Below are 24,615 nucleotides of genomic sequence, written 5' to 3'. Positions count from 1 at the left end.
AACTGGATACCCATTAGTCCAAACAAGCCCTCAGGCCTGGATCTTCTTGAGATGGGCTGCATAGAGAGAGCACTGGGAAGCACGGATTTCTTAGATGACTGCAGATGTGTCCACAGCCGGGTGGGAGCTGGGGTGGTTGTGAAACAGATCACCTGTCCCCGAGCCAAGTACTACGTAGGGCTCCACTGTGGACAACACAGGTGCTGTGAAAATCTTCAGTCTCCCGCCCCAAACTGCAATTGTACTTTCCCTTACTTTGTGTTACAAACAAGCTTCATATATTAGCAGGAAGATGGAGGCAGGCCATGTGTTTCTGTTAACATCGTGATTTCCACATTTTACTCATCTAGAAAGTATTCCTTTCCCTTAGCTCTTAGGCTCACATGGGGCAGAATACCAACATTCATTTTTCTTTACTGGTAACCAGCATAGCTTGCACAGGCCAAGCTCAATGTCTTGTGTGCACTAAAAATTAATTTTAGAACAAATTCAGAGGAACAGATAATTAAGGAAACCATCTCTAGATGAGGCTAGCTTGCTTCTGGGGGAAGCTGGTTAGATAGAGCATAGATTCTGAAATGTCAATCAATAGCTGTCACATTTTGTCTTATACTTAGATCAAAACATTTATTCTTTGAGCCTTCAATCATTACCCCTCAAATGGTAATAACTGAGAACTGGAATATGTACAGATACTCCAACTATAGGATCACATGAGAAAGGATGATGTTGATATATAAATGCAAAAACCTTCCAGGCCAAAACAGATTCCATCACTTGTTTCTGCAGAGTAAACCAAATGATAGTAAAGGGAGTTCCTACCTGGAGTCTTGAAGTTCCTCAGCTGGGAGGGGGTATCATAAACTTCAAGGATCCAGTCACCGGTGGCTCGCTCTCCCCAGCAATGAATGGTCATGAACTCCCAGTTTTTAAATCCTTCCATAGAATGATCAAAAAGCCTGTGAGATAACCAGAAAGCATTGTTTTCTATATTATTTAGAATCCAATGAAGGTCAAGGCAAGACCATGATAAGTGATCTTTTTGTATCCATCAGCAGGTTCAGCTCAATACTGAAGGGGTAAACATTTGGGTATCGGGAAAACCAGGTTATGACTCTACCCATAGGAGTGATAATACCAAGTATTAAAGGTGTGGGACAACTGAAACTCTCCTACACTGCTGATGGGAATGCCAAACAGAACAGCTGCTCTGAAAACAGTTTGGTAGTTCTTACCATGTAACTCAACAATCCCCCTCCCAGACATTTACCCAAGAAGTGAAAACATATGTTCATACAAAGAACTCCACATGAATGTTCACAGCAGCTTTATTTGTAATTCTTGAAAACTGTTAACAACTCAGATGTCTCTCAACTAGTGAATGGGTAATCAAGTTCTGGTATATTCATATGACAAAATAGTACCCAGCAATAAAAACTATTGAACTACTAATAAATGCAACAACATGAATTAATTTCAAAAGCATTGAAGCTAAATGAAAAAAGTCAGACATAAAAGACTACGTGCTGTAGGATTCAATTTCTAGGACATTCTAGAAAAGGCAACATAAACAGAAACAGATCAGTGGGTGCCAGGGGCTAGGAGGGAAGAAGGGGCATGGTGGAAGTTCCAGCAGTGACGGAATTGTTTTATATCTTGAAAATAATGGTGTATAGATATAGAGCATTATTCATCACTAAATTACTCACATTAAAAAGTGAACTGTATTGTTCATAAATTAGGACTCAGTAAAAAGACCCTGTCCAGTCATCTTAACCAGTTGAGGGAGTCATGCCTGTAAGTTCAGCCTACATTCTGCTCTTCTAGCTCTTCCAATGATTTTTTAAGCTCCAATTTCCCTATTTCTATATGAAAGAGCTAGCATTATTTCCTGTGATGTAATCCTGAGAGATACAAAACATGAAGGAAAAGAAGAAAACAGAATCCTCATTAAGAATAAAGAAACGTCAATAGATAATGTATAAAACAAGCATGTGAAGAAAGAGGCATGTCACTTATCTAGGCATATTATATAGAATTGATGACCCAAAGAAATATTAAGATTTCTATAGGGGGTGCCTGGCTGGGTCAGTCATTGGAACATGTAACACTTGATCTTGGGGTCATGAGTTCAAGCCCTGTGTGGAGTGTACAACCTACTTTTAGAAAAAGATTTCTATAGAGATGGGACAATAGAAGGTTAAAAAGTTAAAGATAGGGCAAGAGACAGTTTTTAAAAATTTTTTTAATAAAACTTAAAAAATTATGTGTGTCTAGAGAAAGAACTTGAGAGCTAGAGGGGCAAACAGGGAAGCAAGAATATCTTGAGTATGGTCTTAGGAGCAACCATGTCCTGTTTTGGGGACGTATCTGTCCTTCCATGGAGACAAAGTTCATGGCGACTGGATGTTGATGGCTATTCAGAACATGCGATCAACTCTCCTCACTTTGATTTCATGCTCAGCAAGGGAATTGGTGGGTATAATCTGCATGCTATGTATATCTTCCCATTGGGAGAAAAGTGCCCTTCTGAAACCAAAAACAACCAGTTTAATCTCCTTATAATTTAATATACTAGAATTCTAATTCTTTACATACAAAAGCATTCTTTCAATATGTTTGAAGATCCCTCTAAAATGACAGCTGGATCCTGAAACTGAAGGGGTGGTTGGCGTAATGGGAGCATGTCATGTAATTGGCAGACACTTGGCAGTTTTCTCTAGAGAAACACGATAAATGGGAAAAATCACCTCCATGTGTTCCTCAGACCTTAGAAGAAGAAAAAAGGCAAGTACTTATCAGCATTCTCAAAGTGTCCCGTGGTCCGAAAACTGGGGAAAATCTGAGAAAGGCTGAGGCAGAGTCCAACAGATCTCTTTACTGGAGAATATCCCAGATGTCTGGGATGTTCAGATATGTTTTGTTAATTTCCATAATGGGGTTCACAGTAGGAAGTGATTTTCAAAGCTTCTAAGAGTGAGAGTCCCCTTTTTTTCTTTTTAGAATATCTGTAGACTATGTGTAAGGGTTAGTTCTGAAGAGAGGAGTGGCATTTCAATGAGAGCCATATTGAATGTGGTGGCTTACTCTCATGGTAACAGGGATGGAAATAGTAGCTCCTTAGATGAATATCTTCCTAGTATGAACAATCTATTAAAGAGCTTCCCTAGATTAGGGATGGTACATTTTGTGGAGATCCTATAATGTATGCACTACCCCTTATGCTTCATAAGCGGATGGCTTAAAACTAGACCTGGCCAGGAAGAAATTGCTGGCCCATTATATAACTGACTTACATACAGAGAGTCCTTCACATAAACCTAAAAGGGGGGAGGGGGGGAGTAGGCTGGATGAAAAGGAAAAACAGCGGTGGGGAAGGAGGAGGCTTTTCAAATCGCCTTTCCTCTCAGACTTATGTTACAAAAGGGAGTGTGTTGATGTAGAAATGCGTGGAAGCAGAAACCAGTCTAGAACCACTTCTCAGCCCACAGAGTTTAGGCTTGAGATCGCTGAAGCCATTGTGCCGTTTGAGGGCACCGGAGCAACAACTTGTCACATAATACCTTTCCAAGAGTGCCAAACTTAAAAGCAATTCCCAAACAGTTTAGACAGAGCATTTGGCTCACTGCCGCATGTCCAAAACTACAAAGGAGACTGGAGGCTGCCATCACATGAAGGGCAGTCTTGTTTCCACAACCCCAGCCAACTTCTAATTACTCACGGGTCAATTATTTGACTGCTGGATTAGCAGACCCTGGGCTTCTCCCCTTCCACCCTTTCCTGTCCACCTTTGAAAACCATTCCATTGCTGCCAATCACTTTTAAATCACATTTGGAACCCAAATTAAATATAAACTGGGTGCCAAGAAGAAATACCCATAATCAGCATTCAAATAAGTGTTTCAAAGCCGGAATATAAATGGGCTTTGTCTATCGGGCTCAGCGGTTTCCCACCCCAGTCTCTTCCCTTTATACAGAGCTGAATGCCCATTAATTTCATGTGGACATAAAAGTTGAGGAGAGGAATTAAAAATGCAGCCAAACACGATCATTGCATTTTGCTGAAAGAGTTGATGGGGAAAGAAATAGACACTGATGACTGCTGTTGGATCGACCAGCCTGACCATTCACGTTTCTAGTCTCACCCCGTTCTTTATTGTCTTCCGATTCAGCACTTAAACTCGTCCCAATTTTTGGCATTGTGACAATGAACAACCCGGCTTCATCTGTGTATCACAAAAGGTAACGCTCGTAGTAGATTCGATTTGTGTTGCAAACAACACACTTGCTCAAGACAAGCAAGTGTCCAACCACAGTGGACACCAGCTAAAGAGATTCTGTGTGGTCTCCACTTATCGGCTAAAAAGTCCAATGCCCAGTCTGAATGTCCGTGCCGGGCCAACAGTGAAGAAACCCAACACATGCCAACGTTATCAGCATGGATGAAATGTCCACAAAGCAGGACCAGTGTGCAGAAGCCAGGATTAATTACCCCCGTGGCCTATCCGTCAAAGTTGACTTCATAATCGTGTGCTCTATGAAATGATATACACCTGTGGTAGCAGAAGTTACGCATCCAGTTATTAAAATGGTGCCCCACAGCCCGATCCCTGTGAGTGGCTTTCAAATAAATTACTTTGGATGAAGGCTGGTAGAAAAGACTGCCATTAAGTATAGTACATCCTTTTGAGGAATTAACTCAGGAAATAACTCATATAATTAGTGTAAGCTTTCTTCCCCCTTTCGCTTAAAGACTCTAGCCAATGTGTCAAGGCTACAACATTCTTCAGTGCTGTTGTGGCAACTAAATAACAAGACATTTTATAAGTACTGACAGCTATGTGTTATCATATAATTATTGCCCAGGTTATAAATGGATCTTAATTTCAGAATCATCTACTACTCCCCAAACAGTATTTATGTTCACTACAGAATTAGACTTTAGACAGATATTTTTAGAAGTTTCCTTTTTTTCTTTCTCTGTCCCTGAAATTACTTAATTATTATTTTCTTTTTAGTGCTTTATCGCAACTTCACGTAGGACTTACAGAGTGCTCGAAGCACTCATTTGGCTTAATTGTCATGTGGTTTTTTTTATTTTCTTTAGCTGTTTGGCTTTTGCAAGTTTTAAATGATTTGCTTCTGAAATAGGGTGTTTAAAACACACTATTAAGTTTTTCTCTCTCTCCTCATCTAAATTACTTCTTTAAGAAAGGCTGAGAGAGAAAGGGACTAGTTCTAGAGACCTGAAATACTAAAAATATGAGTTTTTAAGAAAAAAGACTTTCAACCTGCATACTATTACTTACTACTGACCGGGCCCAACACGCATTCCTTGTTGTGGATCTATGATGTATGCTTGCAATCTTGCAGATTTATTCCATTTAAGAGTGGATAGCTTTTATCTAAGTATCTGTTTCTGATTACAGACGCCTTTGTAAATTACTCACACAGCACCCAGCAAGTCTTTTGAGGACATGAACATAACAAGAATGTTGTATGAAAAGCTGGGTGATCTTTTAAACCAGTACTATTGAAAATGTGGTCTGTGGACAGGCAACTTCCATATCACCTGGAAGATTCTTAGAAATGCAGATTCATGGACCTCACCCAGACGTACAGGATCAGACTCTGGGAGAGGGGCCCAGCCATCTGTGTCTGATGGAGTCCTCCATCAGGTGCTTTGGGCAGCACTTTTGGGCACTTTGGGGCAGTGTAAATCAGGGTTAGCACTCACTAAGTGCTTACTGTGTGTTCCAGGAGTGGTGCTAAGGACTTGCTGTGAGTGATCTTACTCAACACTTGTGACAGCCGTGTGAGGTGGACCCTAACCTTGGCATCTGTTTTCTAGTGGAGAGACTCACTTTTCAAAGTCAAACATAGAAATTGGTGAAATCCAGACAAGCCCAGCTCTAACTCCAAAGGCTGTACCTTCTTTTGGAGCAACGAAGAGGATTCGTATGGGGACGCCTTACTGGAATGCAAAATTTCCACTGCCAAAGTGTAATTTTTACTGCAAGCCACAAATGCACTTACATGGCGTGATCCTTTACGAATGTCAATAGTCTGTCATTGAACATTTGGGCAGCAACAGAAATGACTCAAATATAAACACCACATTTAAACATAGTTAATTATAGAAGCTTATAGGCTTTGCAGACTCGAAAGTGTACCTTCTCTCTACTTAAGACCATAATTAGAAGCAGAGATATTCGTCTGTAATCAAATTTAGAAAGAAAGGCAAAGTTTCAGCTTTCAGTCAGAAGCCAAAATTTGGAACAGAGGGCCAATACAGCTACACTAAATCTCCAACTCACTGACTCGGGGGGAAGGGGAGACTTATGGGGAGAAAGACTGCTTTTCATAATTCTAACAAATGCAGCTGAAGGAAGAATCTCATGAAGCTGGCTTTTGTTGCAAAACTTTTGCAAGGCAGAATTTGAATATGTGGTGGTATTTAAAAAAAAAAAGGCTAATCTAAAGTTATGCTTGTCTAAAAACATGTTAAAGGAGCCCAAGCCCACCTAGATCCCCCCACCCCAATTCAAGACCTCCAGATTCTCCCCTGAAATAAATCATTTATGCTGATTATTCAGGGCGACTTTTTGCGAGGCAGGGTGCGCAGGCCAAGAGGAGGACCGGGAGGGTGTGAGGGCAGGAGAAAACAGAGGGATTAGAAGAAACTAACCATTTGCCCATTCCAGGCCTGCTCTGTGTACTCGTCACTCCCACCCCCTAAATTATCAACCTGGCTTGCCAGGGGTGCTCCCATGCTGGGCTAATGGGGCACGCTCACGTTGGACTAGTTCTGAACGCTGCTGTGTGCCTTCCAGGGTCCAGCACCTGCAGGTGCTTGGGTAAGCGTTCTTCCTCCAACAGCTGTTCTCCACGGGAGTTCTAGCAAGTGCCCGTCAGCCGGGACGGGGGAGGCACTGAGGGGTTCCAGACGGCCCACATGGGCTCAGTGACCTCGCAGAAAATCGATTCCCAAGGAATTGTGTGGGGGATAAACAGCACTGAAACACGCGGGGATGGCTCTGGACCACCTCAGCTCTGCCTCTTCGTCTCAAGGGACCCCTCACTCCGGAGTGGTTCCTCACTTCCTGTTGTGACTGTTGAGAGGTCTCTTTCAAATACATGCCATTCTTTGCTTTAACATGGTCCTCCTTAGAAAGCTTGACTTCTTTGAAAAAAAGCTAAGTGTCCAACCGGGGTACCATTTAATGCTCTCATTAATAACCTCTGACACACAATTTCCTTCCAAAACTTGACCTAGCCCCCTTTCCTTGTAGAAGTATTGTTGCCTTGCAGGCCAACGTGAAGGCCACCAGGCGGGGAGCAGGGCTTCCCTTTGGCCCATCCCCACCCCTTTCCTATGCTGCTTGTCCTCAGCAACCCCAGGGAATGGGCCTTGAAACATGGGCCAAGGTGAGGGGACACAAGGACCCCCGGCCCCTAGGTCAGAGACTAAAAGGTTCTGAGTAGACACTTCGTCTCATAAAAGGAGAGCTTCAGAACATGCCAGGAAGGAAAGAAAATGCCACAAAGACCTCTCTCTCCTTAGCCACCTCAGTTGAAGGAATGCTCCGGGCATCAAGCACAGCAAGGGCAGGAGAGCCTGGCCTCAGACACTGGACGTGCTTCTGGGGCTGGGTGCCACTGTTTTACGCTTCAGGGATCAGCTGCTCAGAGTGATGTGATCCGGGGAACCGCGGACAAATGAACTCATAACCTCCTTTACATCTCTGGGGTGTCTCCAGGCCCTCTGGCCCCCGGGTCCATCCACCTCCTTCCTTTCAGCAACGAGATGGCACACACACAAAAGACCAGCCCTTGGAGAAAACGTTCCAGACAGAGAAGACCCACGTCGAGTAGCTACTGTATTCCCAGGGAGTCTTGATGGGGGGAAACTGAGGTCCACTTCCCCACCACTAGTCACTGAGTATCTGAAACACCTGCTTTTTTTTCCTCCTGCAGAAGCCAAGCAGCAGTGCTGGGTTCCGCACTTTGCAAAGGGCAAAGTAGGGGGCTCCACCGCTGCGCAGGCGTGCAGGACTGAAGCCTGCGCATGCGTGCTGGACAGAAGCCTGCGCCTGCGCAGGATAATCCGCCAAAGCCGGTGATGGGGTCCACAGCTCCTTGGCTTATCAGCCTCCACACTGAAGTCATCCCGGGCTGAGGCCAACTAGAAATAACGCCAGAGGCAGGAAAGGCCCAGAAAGCCTGAGTTTTCCAAGCCCACAGCGACCATGAAGGGGCTGTTTTCTCTTCAACAGAGGAGGCTGGAGGCGTCTCAGCCGCACATGCGTGAAGCAAACCTTTGCGCCCCCGTGTTTCACCTGCGTACTCGTTCAAGTTTAACGCAGACGAATAAAGGCAAAGATAAAGAAAGAAAAATGGGGAAAAAGGTCTTCCCTCGCTTCAGTAGCAGCAGCTGGTGTGACCTCCTAATCACGGAACCACGCAGGGGAAGGCCTCGCCCACTGGAAAGAAGCATGCGGCAGGCAGCAGCTGAGACCCCGGGTTGCGGCGGGAGGAGGGCACGGGTGGCACGTCCAGGGATCTGAGGCCAGAGCAGCCTGCCCCTCTTTGCACCTGCAGCCCCTCATTCTGGCAAAGCTGTGCTGCATCAAGCCCTAAGCCTACGTTTCCCCGTGCAGTGATGGAGGATGTGAAGTTTTAAAGAACACAAGTCTGCCAAGCACAGTTGCAAAATGTAATTGAAGATTTCGGATTCTGTACGCCCAGATACTATCATCCAGAACTGCTTCTGCTCTCGTTCTCACAGTCCTAGAGCAGATGAATTTGGGGATTTTGCAAAGCAACTGGCACTTGCTCAATCTCGCTTTAGGTTCTGTAGGACTGCATCAGCCCCAGGCCTCTCAACCCCGCTGGCCTATGGTCAGCCCTAACAAAGACCACCTCTGCCATGGTCACCTGGCTATGTGGGCAGGGGCTATGTCTGCATGAAAGACTGGCTCTCAAATACACGCCATTCATGATAAGACTTCTGCTTCCATTAAATGTTCGTCTCAGAGGAAAAAATATCAAATTAAAGAAGCTGTGGTTTACATTTTAGAACCACAGAGGGAACAAAGGGTATAAGACAACCTGACTTGGCCCCATTCGGGTCCCACTTTTTTTTTTTTTTTTTTTTTTAAGATTTTATTTATTTATTTGTCAGAGAGAGTGAGCACAGGCAGACAGAGTGGCAGGCAGAGGCAGAGGGAGAAGCAGGCTCCCTGCAGAGCAGAGAGCCCAATGCTGGACTCGATCCCAGGACGCTGGGATCATGACCTGAGCTGAAGGCAGCCGCTCAACCAACTGAGCCACCCAGGCGTCCCACTTCTTGATAAGCACCTGTTACCCATGCTCCCAACCATTCAAAAACCTATGCAGCAAAAGAAAACTGGTTGCTAGAACATTCTGGAATTTCGGCAGGATCGGGGCAGTGCAATTACTTTCTGGATCAGTGTTTGCAGGGAGCAGGGAAAAGGCAAGAGGCTAAGACAAGAAACTGAGTACCCTCTTGGGCAATAAAGATTAAAGGGCTAACCTTTACAGTCAGTCTTCAAGCCAGATCCAGCCTGCTGCCTGTTTATTTATTCTGTAAATAAAGCTTCATTGGAAAACAGCCACACCCATTCATTCACATGGCCTAGGTGCTTTTTTGCTCTGAGGCAGAGTTGAACAGTTGCCACAGAAACATGGCCTGCAAAGCTCAAAACATTTACTAACTGGCTCCTTGCAGAAAAAAAAATTTGCCCACACCTGTTTTAAAACACATGGAATGGGGCGCCTGGGTGGCTCAGTGGGTTAAAGCCTCTGCCTTCGGCTCAGGTCATGATCCCAGGGTCCTGGGATTGAGCCCTGTGTTGGGCTCTCTGCTTGATGGCGAGCCTGCTTCCCCTTGTCTCTCTCTGCCTGCCTCTCTGCCTACTTGTGATCTCTGTCAAATAAATAAATAAAATCTTAGGGGGAAAAAACCCCCCAAAACAAAAATTAAATCTTATCAATCAATCAATCAATCAATCACATGGAATTTCCTTTAACCTTGGACAAGGACTGGGCCAGAGAATTCAGTTAATCTGTAACAAATGCTGGTAGATGTTTAAGGGCCGGGGAGACAATCTCAAAGGCCTAAGGAGGTAGTGCTCTGCAATTCTTTGTTAGGGTAAACAACAGGTGGCCTTCTTTCTGTGGCATCACTGCAATATTATCCAAGTATTAAATGTTACACTGTCCCATTCCTACAGATTCTAGGCAGTTTTTCATCTCTCATTTAAAAAAAAAAGATTCTATTTATTTATTTTGGGGGGGGAGGGGTGAAGGAAGAGGGGCTGAGAGAGAATCCCCCCAGCAGACTCCCCGCTGAGTGCAGAGCCCAACATGTGACTTGATCTCAGGACCCTGAGATCATGACCTGAGGGGAAATCAAGAGTTGGACACCACCACAACCCCGGCACCCTATCCCCTTTCATTATGTATGGGCAGTGAGAGCTCTGACTGTGCCATCTTGATATCTAAGTGCCCCCTAAGCTGGTTCTTAGGGTTGAGTGACACTCTATACCTTCCACAACAGTGGAGTGTTGGTGTCGCCTGTATGCCCCGGTGGCCAGAGGCCATCACAGTACCTGTTGGCCAGAAGCTGGGACCTGGTCCCTGAGGGCGAGGTCAGGTAGATGGCCAGGTCTCCCCTCCTGGGATGGGTGATGGTTATGCGCACAACGACGTGCTCCAGGTAGTTGACGTGGTGGTTGGGGTTATCGGAACAGCCTGAAGCTTTGTAGATGGAGCGCACCGCACTGTTGGGGCGAATGGTCCTGCAACAGAGAAAGACTGAGTGTGAGCAGAGCACTGGAGGGGCTCAGCTGCGTAGAACTGTGGGCCCGGAATGATGACGCCGTGTCACACGAGCCGCTGGTGGCTGATTTCTAAAGGACACAGTGCCATCACCCAAGGTCCCTTCAAGGATTAACCCTGGTTATCAGAGAGTAGGAAAGATGCCAGTGACAGAAAATGGGGGGAGTGGGGTTCTTTTATCTTCATGCAGGGAGGGCTATCAAACCTGAGGGTATCCCCTTGTTGAAACGCAGAGAGTCGAGCCTCTGTCTGCAATGTGTGATTGAGTGGGGCTGAGGGGGCTCCAAGAACGTGCATTTCTCACAAGTTCCCAGGTGACAGTGATGTTGCCGATCTGTGGAATATACTTTTTGGACTACTGCTAGAGGGCATGGCGGTATGGGGAAGGCTCGGGGGTTACCGTGACCTTGGTTCAAATCCCTGGTCTACCACTTCCTTGCTCTATAACTCACAGGGCACACCTTTCCTCTGGCCTGAACGTGCCTGGCTTCTTCACTAGCTTTCTCCTGTGTCACTGTTCCCCCTGAACACGGGGCTCTGGTCACACTGACAACAGTTCAAGTTGGGGGTGATTCCTGAGACTGTGCCTGAAGTTTGTTTGTTTGTTTTTGGCTGTTCTTCCTATGGGGACTCTTCCTCTTCCTTCATGGTCAAGGTTCATGGTCAGAGACATGGTCTCTGTCTCTGAGGCGGTCATTGAACCATAGGAAAGATACGCCCCCTACCTCTTATTTTCTATCCATTTTACTTCCAACCTATTGTTATCTTTATATACTATACTGAAAATATAATTCGCAATTATATGTTATAGAGTTCAGTTTCCAGAATACCAACTTTAGGATTTTGGAGTACCCTGACTTAGGGAGAACATCTGCACCATGAAACAAATACTGGCCGAGTAGAAACCTTAAGAATGCCCATTTGTAAGGGTCCTCCAAATCCCCTGTTGTGAGATGCTTTCAAGGATCCTTGGATCCTATTATGTGGATTTAACAGCTTAGCATCCTAGACGTTCTTTAAGAATTTTATAATTACGCTAGGAAAAAAAAGCACACACACACACAACACAAGATTTCGGCTTCCATGGATAACAAAGGCTGTCTAGAGCACTCGGGCCAGCCTGATCCCTTTCAGGAAATTGCTATGCTGACTGCTTGCCACGAGTATTACTTGATTTGCCGGTCTGTGCTCTCCACACACACGTGCTGCTGGGGAACGGTGGTCCACTTCTCGGCTTCCGTCACCATGGCTTCCGCATCCATCAGTCCAAATCCATACAGGTGGCTCACTAGGGGAGGCAAGAGGCTGGTCAGCTTCATGGAAGTTAGAATCAACCTAGGCTGTCTATACTGAGTTCTGGCCAAGAGCCCAAACATATCCCCATGGGATCTTAGCATTCTTTCTAGCCATGATTAAAAAAAAGAAACAAAAAACAAATATAACAACACATGTGAACAAACCTAACAAGGTCATAAAATGGATGTCGATTATTCAGCAATGATGTATTAGGACTCGTAACAGGACTATCGTGTATGGATTATTACCATGTGGCAGGCACTAGACCGTCTTTTTCCGTGTAACTTAACATCATGGAGATGTTAAGCTGTTAAGGTAAGATGTGAAGATGCTGGTGCTATTGTGATCGTCATTCACGGTACAAGGCCACTGAGGAACAGAGAGAGAACTAAGACCAAGGAGCTGTGGTTGAGCTGGTTCTAACCCACTTTTTGCTCCAAGGCCTTACCTGGTAAACACTTCAAGCGATGACCTCATCAATTTTGTAACATAATGAATAGGTTTAAGGAAAAAGGACAGTGTCTACACCTTCTCTTGGCACACTAAGAATGCACATGCAAGAAATGCCAGTTTTCTGACATACCCAGGAGTAAGGCCAGACATCTCAGAAGACAACAATTATTACCTTTCCTCCAGCATAGGAAAAATTGATTAAACTTTATGCATGCAATATTTGGAGCCTTCTAGATGTGTCTTCCAATGTTGTAATCTTGTGATTCTCAGTAAGAATACCTATTGATCTAAATCTACATTTGACATAATGGTCTCAGAAGTTCCAGTCACATATTCGAATATTTTTAAAATTTATTGTTACCCCCACCCCATCCCTCCAGTGACCCTCTGTTTCCTGCATATAGGAATATTTTAATGATGATACAGCAATATCCATATGTGTAGTTCTTTCTAAAAAATATTCTAAAATCTCAGCAAATATTTAAAAATCTCCACCTCAAACCATCTCATATCTTTGTATTTAACACAAAGTCATATTGCTGCCAGATTTGTTGCCTATAAGGCATTTTCTGTATGATATTATTTTACATGAAAATATCTGTCACTGCCCATGCTTATGGATTATTTCAGTACTTCCACTTGCAATTCAAGACACTCGATGATAGAGTTCCATTCTACTTGCAAAACAACCTCTTCACCAAAATCTATGCTTAGGAAGGTCATTCCTTTACCGTTCCCAGTCATACCTTGCTTTTTCTGCCTCACTGCTTTGGCTTATGCTGAAACCCGCTCTCTGCAGGGTCACACGCTACTCCCAAGTTCTAGAAGGCTTCGCTCGCCTATCTTCTCCTTGAAATATCCTTTGATCAATGAAAGTCAATGGACGTTTACTGAAACTCAGCCATCTGTCATGAAGGAACTTTTCTCTTTACTAATACCTATAACTCTAATAAATTTGTCCGTCTGTCTGAGCTTCTGCCCATCTAGCCATCCAGCCACCCATTCATGCATCCATCCAACATTTGAGTGCCTTCTATGTGCAGACACTGTCTTACACACTGCACTTTTTACTTATGTCTTATTAATTGAATGGCTAATTCCATGAGCAAATGTTTTCGTACCCCTACTATACTGCAAACTGCTTGATGACAGGAGCTAGGACTTCTATTTCTTCATATGCTTCATGGGACTTCGCAGAAATTTATACATATGGAAAAAAAAATGACTGCATATAAAAAAGGAAAACGGTGTTAGGATTAGGAAATACTGCTATATCCTTGCTATTTGCTAATTACATAATTCTTGGCAAAAAAGAAAAAATAGCTAACCCACAATCTCCTTGTGATATGATTGTCTATCCTGTCACCATTACTGAGTTGATTAAGTACTGCTATTTGTCCCACGTGAGAAACTCTTCATCAAGACCTATACAAATGTAAGGGCTCATTATTATAATATCAGGTACTCAGCTGGACAGGACATACTGAAGGAAACTGAATAAACTGACTTAGGGATAGCAAGAATATTTGTGGGATTCTCATACATGTACTTTTGTAACTGCTATTATAAATGACTATTTCTTGATTAAAAAGAAATGTATATGTATTGTAAAATCCTGGAAATACAGCCAGAAAAGAATGAAGAAAGCAAATGAAGAAAGCAAAACTCATCAATAACTTCATGACAGATTGGTAACTGTATATTAGCAGGTCTGTATCAACAACTTAGTTTCAGTTACAGGACATGACATGAGGCGATCTCACCTCCTTCGCTAAAACAGAGTCAGAGTGATCCATGCTTTATAGGAGGAATGTCAAGTGTGGGCTTAAGGAAACCGAATCGTGGACATTTCTTATGCAAGTTCATGGATATCCCAGATTCTCACTTATCACTTAACCATCAATGCAGGCAATGATCTGTATCATTTCATCGTGAACATTCAAGGCATTGTTTTCCCTAGAGGGACTGAAATTATTGCCAAACACGCATTGCCATGCCAGGCTCTCTGACTCTGCCCAGCACCCAAATGTCCCCACGATCGTATCAAGCGGTTTTAAAGTAGCGCAACTTATCATTTGATCTCAGTTTAGGGAAAAAAGATGAAAGATTTGATTGGCATGAGCGGAGAAGGGAAGAGGTTGGGTAGGAACTGGGGAGGGTCGGTGGGGGCAAAGCGAGGGCTGCCTGCACTCTGGCTTAGGGGCTCTTGCTGCCTCCCCCCATCCCCGTCCCCAGTAACTGTCAGCCTAACAACCCTTAGGACATAAATTAACACCCAGAGTCATCAAATACAACAAATGCTTCAAGCCTGAGAAACAAATTTGAGTTAAGTAGAAAAGCACCTTGAGTCTTTATAAAGGCTCTAAATTTGTTTCCTTTTCTGAGTCTATTCCTACCCTCCAGAGACAATGTCCATTCATGCATCTATCCCAAGTAGATGGTCAGAAAAGAGGCTGGCTAGTTCCAGTTCGACTACAAACTGGCAGGTGAATGGAAAAAAAAAATCATATTAATAGAATATTAATCAATGAAGGAATTCCATTAGATCGGTAAAGCCTATTTGGTCATGGAGATGTTTTGTATTTTAAAATACTGGAAATTGTGTATTTGTCCACAGTCATGATACCCAGCCTAAGAAAAAAAGAAAATAAAGTGTATCTTTTTAAGAGGGGTGGTGATGTTGGCAATATACCAACTCCATGTATTCTCTTGGCAATTACTTGTTTGGTTTTCAGTAAATACTAATGAGAAAATAATCGCACAAAGAACATGTTGGCGGATAAACTCTTTTAAAGCATGATGTTAGCTAGGGAAATAGCTATTAAGTAGTTCGGAAGCATTACTTTTTTTTTTAAAGATATGATTATAACTGACACAATTTTAAAAATATAATACAGAGTTTTCATACTTTAAAATGACCTATAAATCCAGAAATAGATCTTTTTAAAAAAATTTTTAAAGATTTTATTGATTTATTTAAGAGAGAACATGGGAAGGAGGGGCAGAGGGAGAGAGAGAACAGACTCCCCGCTGAGCAAGGATCCCCACACGGGGCTCGATCCCAGGACCCTGAGATCATGACCTGAGCTGAAGGCAGATGCCCAACTGACTGAGCTACCCAGGTGCCCCCAAAACAGATCTTTTTTGGGTGACTACCTGGGTCAAGTTAGTTGGCCATCACACTGTTACTGGGAACAGCCATCAGTGTCTGCAGAGTACCTGTGCTTAGAGGAGAGCTTCTATGCATACTTGTGAAGTGAAGGAACTCAACTGATAGAGGAGAAATTTTATTTATTTTACTAAGGGGCATAAAGTGTTTACATGAGAATTTTAAGGGGAATCTAGAGCTTTGTTCTTTTTATTACCGACTTCTGTGAAGTCATCATTAACACACCATATTTATTTAAGTATAGAACCAATATTCACATTTTCAAAAAAAAAATTACGATCATAGTAAATATATCAGGAGAATAACTTGCGGTGCTATGGCCATTCGTACCGAAATTAGTTTTATTTGCACGTGTTTCTCATGCCAAGCTCAGAGTAAAACCTGAGCCTGAAAATCACTTTATGATGATCAAGCAGAGCTGTCTCTGGGCAAGCTTTGTGTAAAATGCAAGACTCTATAAAGTTAGATACTATAATGGTGTGAGGAGGAATCCAAGCAGCTCAAACTGCATTTTTCATTTCTACGAGTGTGGGCAGCAAACATTCAATTAATAGTTGGAACATTAATTAAGATTCAAAAATCAATATTTAGAAAGCTATCGAGGGAACAAAGCATGTTTACAGAATAATTAAAGATCTTGAGGCAAAGTTATTGAGGTAGATTTCACAAAGCAGAATGATGCCGGGCAAGCTGAAAAAAAAGGGAATCTGCAATACTTGAAAAACATTCTATTTGCCTCATTAGGCTGCACGACTGTTTATGCAGATAAGTCGAGAAGAGTGGAATTGTCTTGTGCCCCAAGTATAGCTAGTTTTTATTCTAAGGAATCTGAAGGCTTCCCTTGCTTGCACCAGCTAGATGAACGAGAGAAGGCAAGAAAATAGATAATGTTCTCCAGCAGGTGTGTTTCCACTATCTGATGAGACTAGAAGTGCTGAGGGAAGCTAATCGTTAAGCACATAAGGAAATGACTGCACAGTTTGGAAGTAGATACACTTAGCTGAAACAACAGCTCTAGCTAGGAGGCTTTAACAATTCCAGAGAAAAGCTAGAAAGCTCAGCAGGGGGGGAGAAAAAAAAGTTCCAGAGCACAGGAAGCTGTACCCAGTGAGTGAAACTTGGGATAGTTTTATGTCTTTTTGGTGGAGTGTCCTTCCTGGAGCCAGCTATCTTTTTTTTTTTTTTTTAAGATTTTAAAAAAATTATTTATTTGACAGAGCAGAGAGGATGAGCAAGGGGAGTAGCAGAGGGAGAGGGAGAAGCCGACTCCCATCTGGGCAGGGAGCCTGAGGCAGGGCTCAATCCCAGGACCCCGGGATCATGACCCAAGCAGAAGGCAGTTGCTTAACTGATTGAGCCACCCAGTGCAGGGAGTTATTTTGAAGATTTTTCTTTCTTTCTTCCTTCTTTTTTAATATTACACCAAATGGAAAGTTCATGCTGACTCTAAAAATAACGATTATTTATATTTATATTTATTTATAGTTTTATATTTATATATTCTTAAATTTTATTTATTTATTTATATAGTTATTTATAGTTATTTATATTTAGTAATAAATAAATAATGATTTAATATTTATATTTACGCTTAGATATATTTAGAAGGATTTGGTTGGTTAAAAAACATTTTTTTGCTTTTTAAGCTTTTGAGCTTTCCTATCTTTTAATACCAATAATTGAGTGACCGGAGGGTGAACGGGCATGTTGGACCCTATTTATATTGGTTACGATGCACATAATCACCAAGATATGAAACATGGTTGGTCAATTAGGTTCCCTTATTTGATTATCAGAAAGGGTCAGTTTCAATACATCCAAATAACTGATCTGATTAGTTACTGTAACACTCGTGCGGGTGTAAGGCAACTACTCTATAGTCACCTCGGTGAGGGCCCAGAAGAAACAAAATGATACCTATTCTTAGGCAGGCATGAGATAAGGGCAACTTAACGATTTCACCATGAGACAGACAAATGCACTGAGTAACAAGCGCACCAAATCCATGGGTTAAAAACAAACAAACAATGGCGAGGAAGGAACCTGGTAGAGCCTGGTGCAAAGAAAGTGCTGGATACACGTGAGCTGAAATTTGGAGTCAGGAAGGTGACCCAGGAGGGGAAAGTGGTATTTGGATTGGGCTTTGGCACCTGGTAACTTTTCAACCAGGTGGAGATACAGGGACGACATTCCAGGGGCCAGGACGCAGCCTCCTGGACAAATGATCGCCAGGTCTGCGTGCGGTTTCCTGGGGCGAGGAGGAAACCAGCAAGCCCAGAGTGGGCGGTCAGAAGGGGATGGGCCTTCGTGGTAAACACAGGGCAGAAAATAAGGGGGTGAGAACAGACTGTGGGTGAGCTGCGAGCCAACCATGATGCGGGGGGGGGGGGGGGTCCTCGCCCTCGGGCTGCTGAGGTTCTCTTCTACCTATAAGTAAACCACCAGACTGAATTCCTGTCTTGAGGGGCACTGCTTGATCTGTGTGGGGAGAGCCTCCAACCTGGGATCAAAGAGGTCCCGCAGCTGTTGGAGGCCTCGCGCCTTTGGGTTCTTTGATCCTCACTGTGCTGAACCACCTGCTCTGAGAGGACTGCTCCCACCAGGGACTCCCCTCCCCCCGCCCCCTCCAGAGCCACCCCCACCCACCTCTCGCCTTGGAGCCAGTGAATCAAACCAAGCCAAATGTGCGAAATAGGGGGAGGGGGTGAAACAGGAGAGGACCCATGACACTTCATTTGCCTTAGGTGTTTGCTGAAGGACTGCCCTTTTCAAGTAAAAATAAATAGCAAAATAGGAAAACATCAAGTGTAAGATTCCTAAGAATGAAAAGGTGGGAAGCAAAGCTCCTCAGTCCTCTATCAGCATTTCGACACCTAAATATAGCAGACAGATGGAAAGGACGCTTCCAGAATTACCCACAACATCCCTTTCCTTAATCCCTTTCTCCGACATCAGTCTCTTCCTTTCATACTGTTTTAAAAGATTTCAGGGTGAAAGGTACCAAAGCTTCTTAGAAAGCCGGAGTGACAGTTACAGCGCTTTCTTCTGTCCCGTGGTGCAAAATGCAGACTCCGGGGTGGCGGGGAGGAGCAGGAGCAACACCTGCCTTATTGTGCACGGCTTGTTTTTATCTTTCCCTCGCTCTTCCTAAAATCTCAGGCTCTACTAACAACTCCAGCCAGCTCCAAACATGCCAGCTGTCACTGGTGCTGCTGAGGCCTTGCATGTTTCCAGACACTGCTACCTGGCTGCCTGCAGGGGGATGGGGGGGTGGGGGGGGTGGGGGGTGTCTGTACTTCAAAGCTTCCCGAGGGATGGGTTGGGTCAGCAGCTGCAGGAGTCTGACAGGCTCATCACTGCACAGACACTGAGTAAGAAGGGTTGAGGAAAACACTGGTGAGCCCTTCTCCATGTGCAATGGACTTAATTACATGCAGCATATAGACACATGAGGTATTCTGTCACATATGCATATGTAAAAATATCTTTCTATTAGATTTTTTTTTTTTTTAATTTACAGAGTTAAGGAGATATTATGCCAGCCTTCTCTCAAGGGCCCTTTTCTATTTTGAGAAAAAAGTCTAATTATTTTCTTTTCTTTGGCCATTCCCTTTTAATTTGCTTCCAATGTGGTTATAATAAGCAAGTCATTTGCTTAAGATAATTGACCAGTCTTTCTCAAACGGAAGTAGGAAAATGTTCTAGCAGCTTGGAGAGAGCTCACCATGTATCCCAGGGTCCACGCGGATCACAACTGTGCTTGTTTTCGGAAACTAGGATCATTTGGACAGAGACGAAAACAAGATCTAAAATGTACTCCAAAAGTCTTCAGGTAAAAGCTTATTGAAGACTAGACTGACCCTTTATTAGCTCACCAGCCTAGATCTTCTTGGTGTGTAACTTAAGCCAACAGTTACCACCCCAGGATCTTGGTGAATGGGCAGCCAAAATTCATATTTGTGAATCATTTACATATTATTTTTAGGTAATTCTTTATGTAATTTTCCTTTATATTTCCTTTGTCCTTACATTCTCGTAAAAGGACGAACAGAAATTCTGGTTGATGTTTATTTCCGGTGAGTGCATTTTTACAGGTAGTGGTTAACAGTGGTTGAAAAGAGATGGCTATTTCATCCACAGTTCATGTGACATGGAGCCATTACTCACTGTTGCTTTTTTTTTTCACTATTGCTTTGATGGTTGCAAAACACAAAGCAGAGGGACAACAAAGAAGAGGGTATTCCTTGGGACTGGGAATGTCACCATCTCATTAGGAAGAAAGCTACCACTTATCTTTCTAAGTTTCAAGTACTATGTAAGGCTTCTCATGAACATTCCTTTTCATTTACATAAGACTCAAATCCTTTTTAAGTTTTAGGGACAGTAACATGGAAATGCCTGTGAACTCTCAAAAAAAAAAAAATAGGCCATTCATGAGGACTATGTATTCTCTTAGAAGAAAAAGATTTGAGATGGTTTTTCAATCCTGAAGTAAGATGTGGATTCATAGAGGTATCTTTGGGGCTAGGTAATGAAAGCAGGATATCTGGAATGGTGGCTTCCTCAAGAAAGCTGTGTGGCCCTGAAAACCCACCGATGGATTTTGACCTCAGGCAGTGAGTAGCCAATGATTAAGGAAATGACATTAATTCAACAGATATTCTAGAAGGAGTGATCTGGCATTGGTATATAGGATATGAAAGGCTAGAAGGAAGGAAGCAGGAAACTGGTTATTTCAAGGGGGCAGATATAAGGGATCATAAACCAAGTTATGGACCCAGTGACCGAAACAAGAGGTCAACTTAGGAGGAGGCAATGAAATGTCACAATGCCCACATGGTGGCAGACTGGGGAGAGGGAGAGGGAAGATGGTGAACAGGGTGATCTAGAGAAGAGTCCCCACTGATGACCCAGGTACATTTTGGGGGAGAAGTTGCTTTGTAAAAGATGACTGAAAGATCCTGTTTCTGGCGTTTTGAGTTTTCAGTGACATGGGGGAGCCCTGTGGAGAGAATTTAGATTGGTAACGGATGAAGACAACGTTGACGATGTAGAACTGAAAGTCACTAATAAGGAGGTGATCCTTGTAACTGACAGGAAGGCAGAGATGGGGGGAGAAAAGCTGAGGAACTAAGAGGTGGCGGGGCGGGGGTGGGGGGGTGGAGAGAGGAGGCGGGGAGTGTGTGCACTGTTCCCTCCAGAACTCTCCAAACCACAGACTTTAGGAAATGGCTAAGGTAAAGGAAGGGAGAGAAAGGCATCAATAAAGTGTCCGAGAGCAAGGGCTCTGGCTTTGCATCACAACAGGCAAGGGAAGCGTTGTGGATTGGGTAGATCAAAAGCAGGATACCTACCTCACAGGAAAACAATGGGCTTCTGATTTGGCAAGCAGGAGATGGTTCAAAGTCTCACAGAGTAATTTCACTTCAAAGGTGGAAGTGGAAACAAGATTGCAGAGAATTACAGAGGGGCTCACCAGTAAGGAAGCAGCTAATTCAGAGGACTTGCTGGGAATTTTTAGTTGTATAAGGGAGGACCAAATGAAGGCAGTACGATGATGGAAAAGGTTTATTTGTTTTTGTTTTTCTTCCAAGGGTGGGGGGCAGATACAAAATTTGAAAACAGAGGGTTAGAGTCCAATTGGAAAAAAAAAAAAAAAAAAAAAAAAAAAAGCATGAGTGCAGTTGGGTACAAAAGGCACTTTTCAGATTTAGGATTCCCTATCCAAACTCTGGAAAAAGAAATGATTTGAGACTATGTTTTCATGTCTTCTAAGGGCAGCACCGGACTGGTAGCACTTAGACGTGTAGGAAAAAAAGGTGATTCACTATGTGCAGGGGAGGACTTGGGTCAGCGGTTCCCGGACTAGCATGAGCATCAGAATCACCCAGAGGACTTGGGGAAGCCCACACTGCTGGGTCCCACTGATTAGTGGTTTTAAAGTCATGTCCAATATAAAGAACTTCTGTAACTCAACACCAAAAAATCCCAAACAATCTGATTAAAAAATGAACAGAGGACCTGAATAGACATTTTTTCCAAAGAAGACATACAAATGGCCAAGAGACACGTGGAAAGACGCTCAACGTGACTCTTCACTGGGGAAATGCAAAACAAAACCACAATGAGATCACCTTACACCTGTCAGATTGGCTAAAGTAAAAAAACACAAAAAACAACAAGTGTTGGCCAGGAGGTGACAAAAAAAAGAAACCCTTGTGACATACTGGTAGGATGGGAAATTGGTGCTGCCACTGTGGAAAACGGTAGGGAGGTTCCTAAAAAATATTAAAAAATAGAAATACCACATGATCCAGGAATTCCACGACTGTGTATTTACACAAAGAAAGGAAAAACACTAATTTAGAAAAGCATACGTGTCCATATGTTTATCGCAGCATTATTGACAATAACCAAATTATAGAAGCAACCCAAGTGTCCACAGATATATGACTGGCTAAGGAAGATGTGGTACACAGACACACACACACACACACAAACACACACTGGAATGTTACACAGCCGTAAAAAAGGATGAGATCTTGCCATCTGTGACAACATGCCAAGTGACGTAAATCAGACTGAGAAAGACAAATACCATATAGTTTCATTCATATGCAGAGTATAAAAAACAAATGGATGAACAGAAAGTGGAATTGGACCTATAAATACAAAGAACAAACTGATGGGTGCCAGAGGGAGGGGGGAGGAAAGGGAGTGGGAGCTCAGGCTTCCAGAGAGGGAATGAATAAGTCACAGGAGCAAAGGGCATGGCACCGGGAGCACGCTCAGTGATAACGTAATTGCATATGGCGGCAGATACACTTGTGAACAGAGCATAATGTATTGAGAAGTTGAATCACTTGTTGTGTATCTGAAACAAATGTAACACTGTGTGTCAGCTCTACTTAAATACAAATAAAAAAAAAAACACAAACAAAAAACCAACAACGAAGAAATTAAGGTCCAGAATTTGCATTAGATTCTAACCAGTTCCCAGATAAAGTTGATGTTGGTCCTGAGAGCCATTCCCTGAGGGTCTTAGGGCCAGCATCTCTCCTGGAATCCCAGTTAATAAAGTCTGGTTAATTAGGCTAATCTCCAACACGGGGTCTGAGTCTCTGGGGACAGCGTTCCTAATATCCTTCCCCTCATGCTAGCAGCACAAGAAATGAAGGCTGACTCTATGGTAAATCATGCTAATGTCTTTTCATATGGGTTACCACACATATTTTGGTTTCCCTTATAGAGATATTTTAGGGAAATAAGTTCCCTTAATTAACCTATAGATATCCCTCACTCATTGAGCATGGGTTGCTCTACATAGTTCCTTCTTCGGAGGCACATCACTCAAGGAGTTAAACTCTGTTCATTCCCAAGCCAGAATCTGGACTTGACAGAGTTAAGATACAACACCAAGCTCACTAACAATGCTGAAAAATAGTAAATGCTCTAAAGGTTCTATTTAATGCATTTAAATCTCACTATTTTAACTAATCTTCCCATCTCTATAGTTGAAGAACATTTAATGTATCAAGCATGCTTCCCAAAATAAGATGCCCAGAAGAAATTTTATATGGGAGGTAAAAATAATATTTCACATATGCTTTTTATTACGTATTAACTAATGAAATCTTTACAACAGTCCTATTGGCAAGATAGTACTATTTACATTTTACAGCTGAAAAAAAGTAAGCCTCATAAACATTAAAAGAACTTGCCCAAAGTCACACGGACTCAATCCCAAGTGTTCAGAATCTTTGCATCACATACGTATCTGTCGATGACGGCAGACTACGTTGTCTATAAGACATATAGTATTTCTTGCAACTCATTTCTCAAATCAAGCATCATCCTCAGAATGACGAGGTGGCAAAGAGGGTAGAGACATCTCACAGCTTTCTCTGTCACAACTCTGTCTACCACAAACGAACAAAGGAACATTTTTACCCTCTGCCTTCTGCAAGTCAGCAGCATGAAAACGGCTCTCTTCTTCAAAGTTTATTAAAATATCCTGGGCAGAAAAAGATATATGTGGGGATTGGGGGGAAAGTTAACATCTGGCCCACACCCCCTTCCCCTGTTCTTCCTGAGGATGACCTTCTTCAGTCGTGTCTATCAGGGATTTTCTCTGAGGGTGAAGATATTACTAACATGGAAAAGATCCTTTATTTTATAGTCAAGCCTAAACTTTTTTTTTTCTTTTTCCCAAATTAGAGCTAGCCAGGCACGTGCAGGTGGCAGAACAGCACCGAGTAGCAAAGAACAACTTCACATTTGTTAACATCCAGCAGCGATCATAACACCCTTTTTTTCTGGCTTTTGCAAGGAAGACTCTGGATGTACCATGTCTTCTGCTATAATACCATAAAACGAAGCCTGTTGAAGCCATTATCGGGATGTGCGATACAAGTTTAATTGCTTTGAAATGCCTAAGGCTAGCAAGATGTGAACATGTGTAAAGAGTCTGAATTGAGATTTTAAGGGGAGAAAAAAAAAAAAAAAGTCTGGATCTGTTTATTTCACAGATGTATCCAGATGGGTTCTGCAAAGCCATCGCCCGGCATGTAACCATACCTTGCCGGATGCCCTGGCCTAAGTAAGTTACCCTGTACAGAGAGGGCAGGATTCATTTTCAGGATTTCCTTGAGTCTTTGGGTCTGGTTTGTTTTGCAGGCACTGGCACCGGCATAAAGATCTCTTGGGGTGGGGGGCAGGACGGGCTATGCCATCTTTACTAAAACCATACTTTAAAAAGAGTCATCAGAAGGCCATTTTTTCCTCTTATTTACTCAGGCTCCCTTATGGATCCTGAACCGGTCTTCACAGCTAAT

The 24,615-nt window shown here is 43.1% G+C and overlaps 1 protein-coding gene across 3 annotated transcripts in view; it reads right to left on the bottom strand.

The window, feature by feature from the left end:
* PCSK5 (proprotein convertase subtilisin/kexin type 5) overlaps positions 1 to 24,615 on the bottom strand; it is a 449,308-nt gene that overhangs the window by 187,823 nt on the left and 236,870 nt on the right. For all 3 annotated transcript variants that reach the window (XM_082694464.1, XM_082694465.1, XM_082694466.1), the window contains exons 11-13: positions 12,034 to 12,151; positions 10,635 to 10,823; positions 823 to 959 (exon numbers count right to left, since the gene is read on the bottom strand). In XM_082694464.1, coding sequence (XP_082550590.1) covers positions 823 to 959; positions 10,635 to 10,823; positions 12,034 to 12,151 — 444 coding nt within the window. The remainder of the gene's footprint in view (positions 1 to 822; positions 960 to 10,634; positions 10,824 to 12,033; positions 12,152 to 24,615) is intronic.

The sequence above is a fragment of the Mustela nivalis genome (assembly GCF_964662115.1).
Source record: "Mustela nivalis genome assembly, chromosome: 13".
Taxonomy (NCBI): Eukaryota; Metazoa; Chordata; class Mammalia; order Carnivora; family Mustelidae; genus Mustela; species Mustela nivalis.
This window is presented reverse-complemented; position numbering and strand designations above follow the sequence as displayed.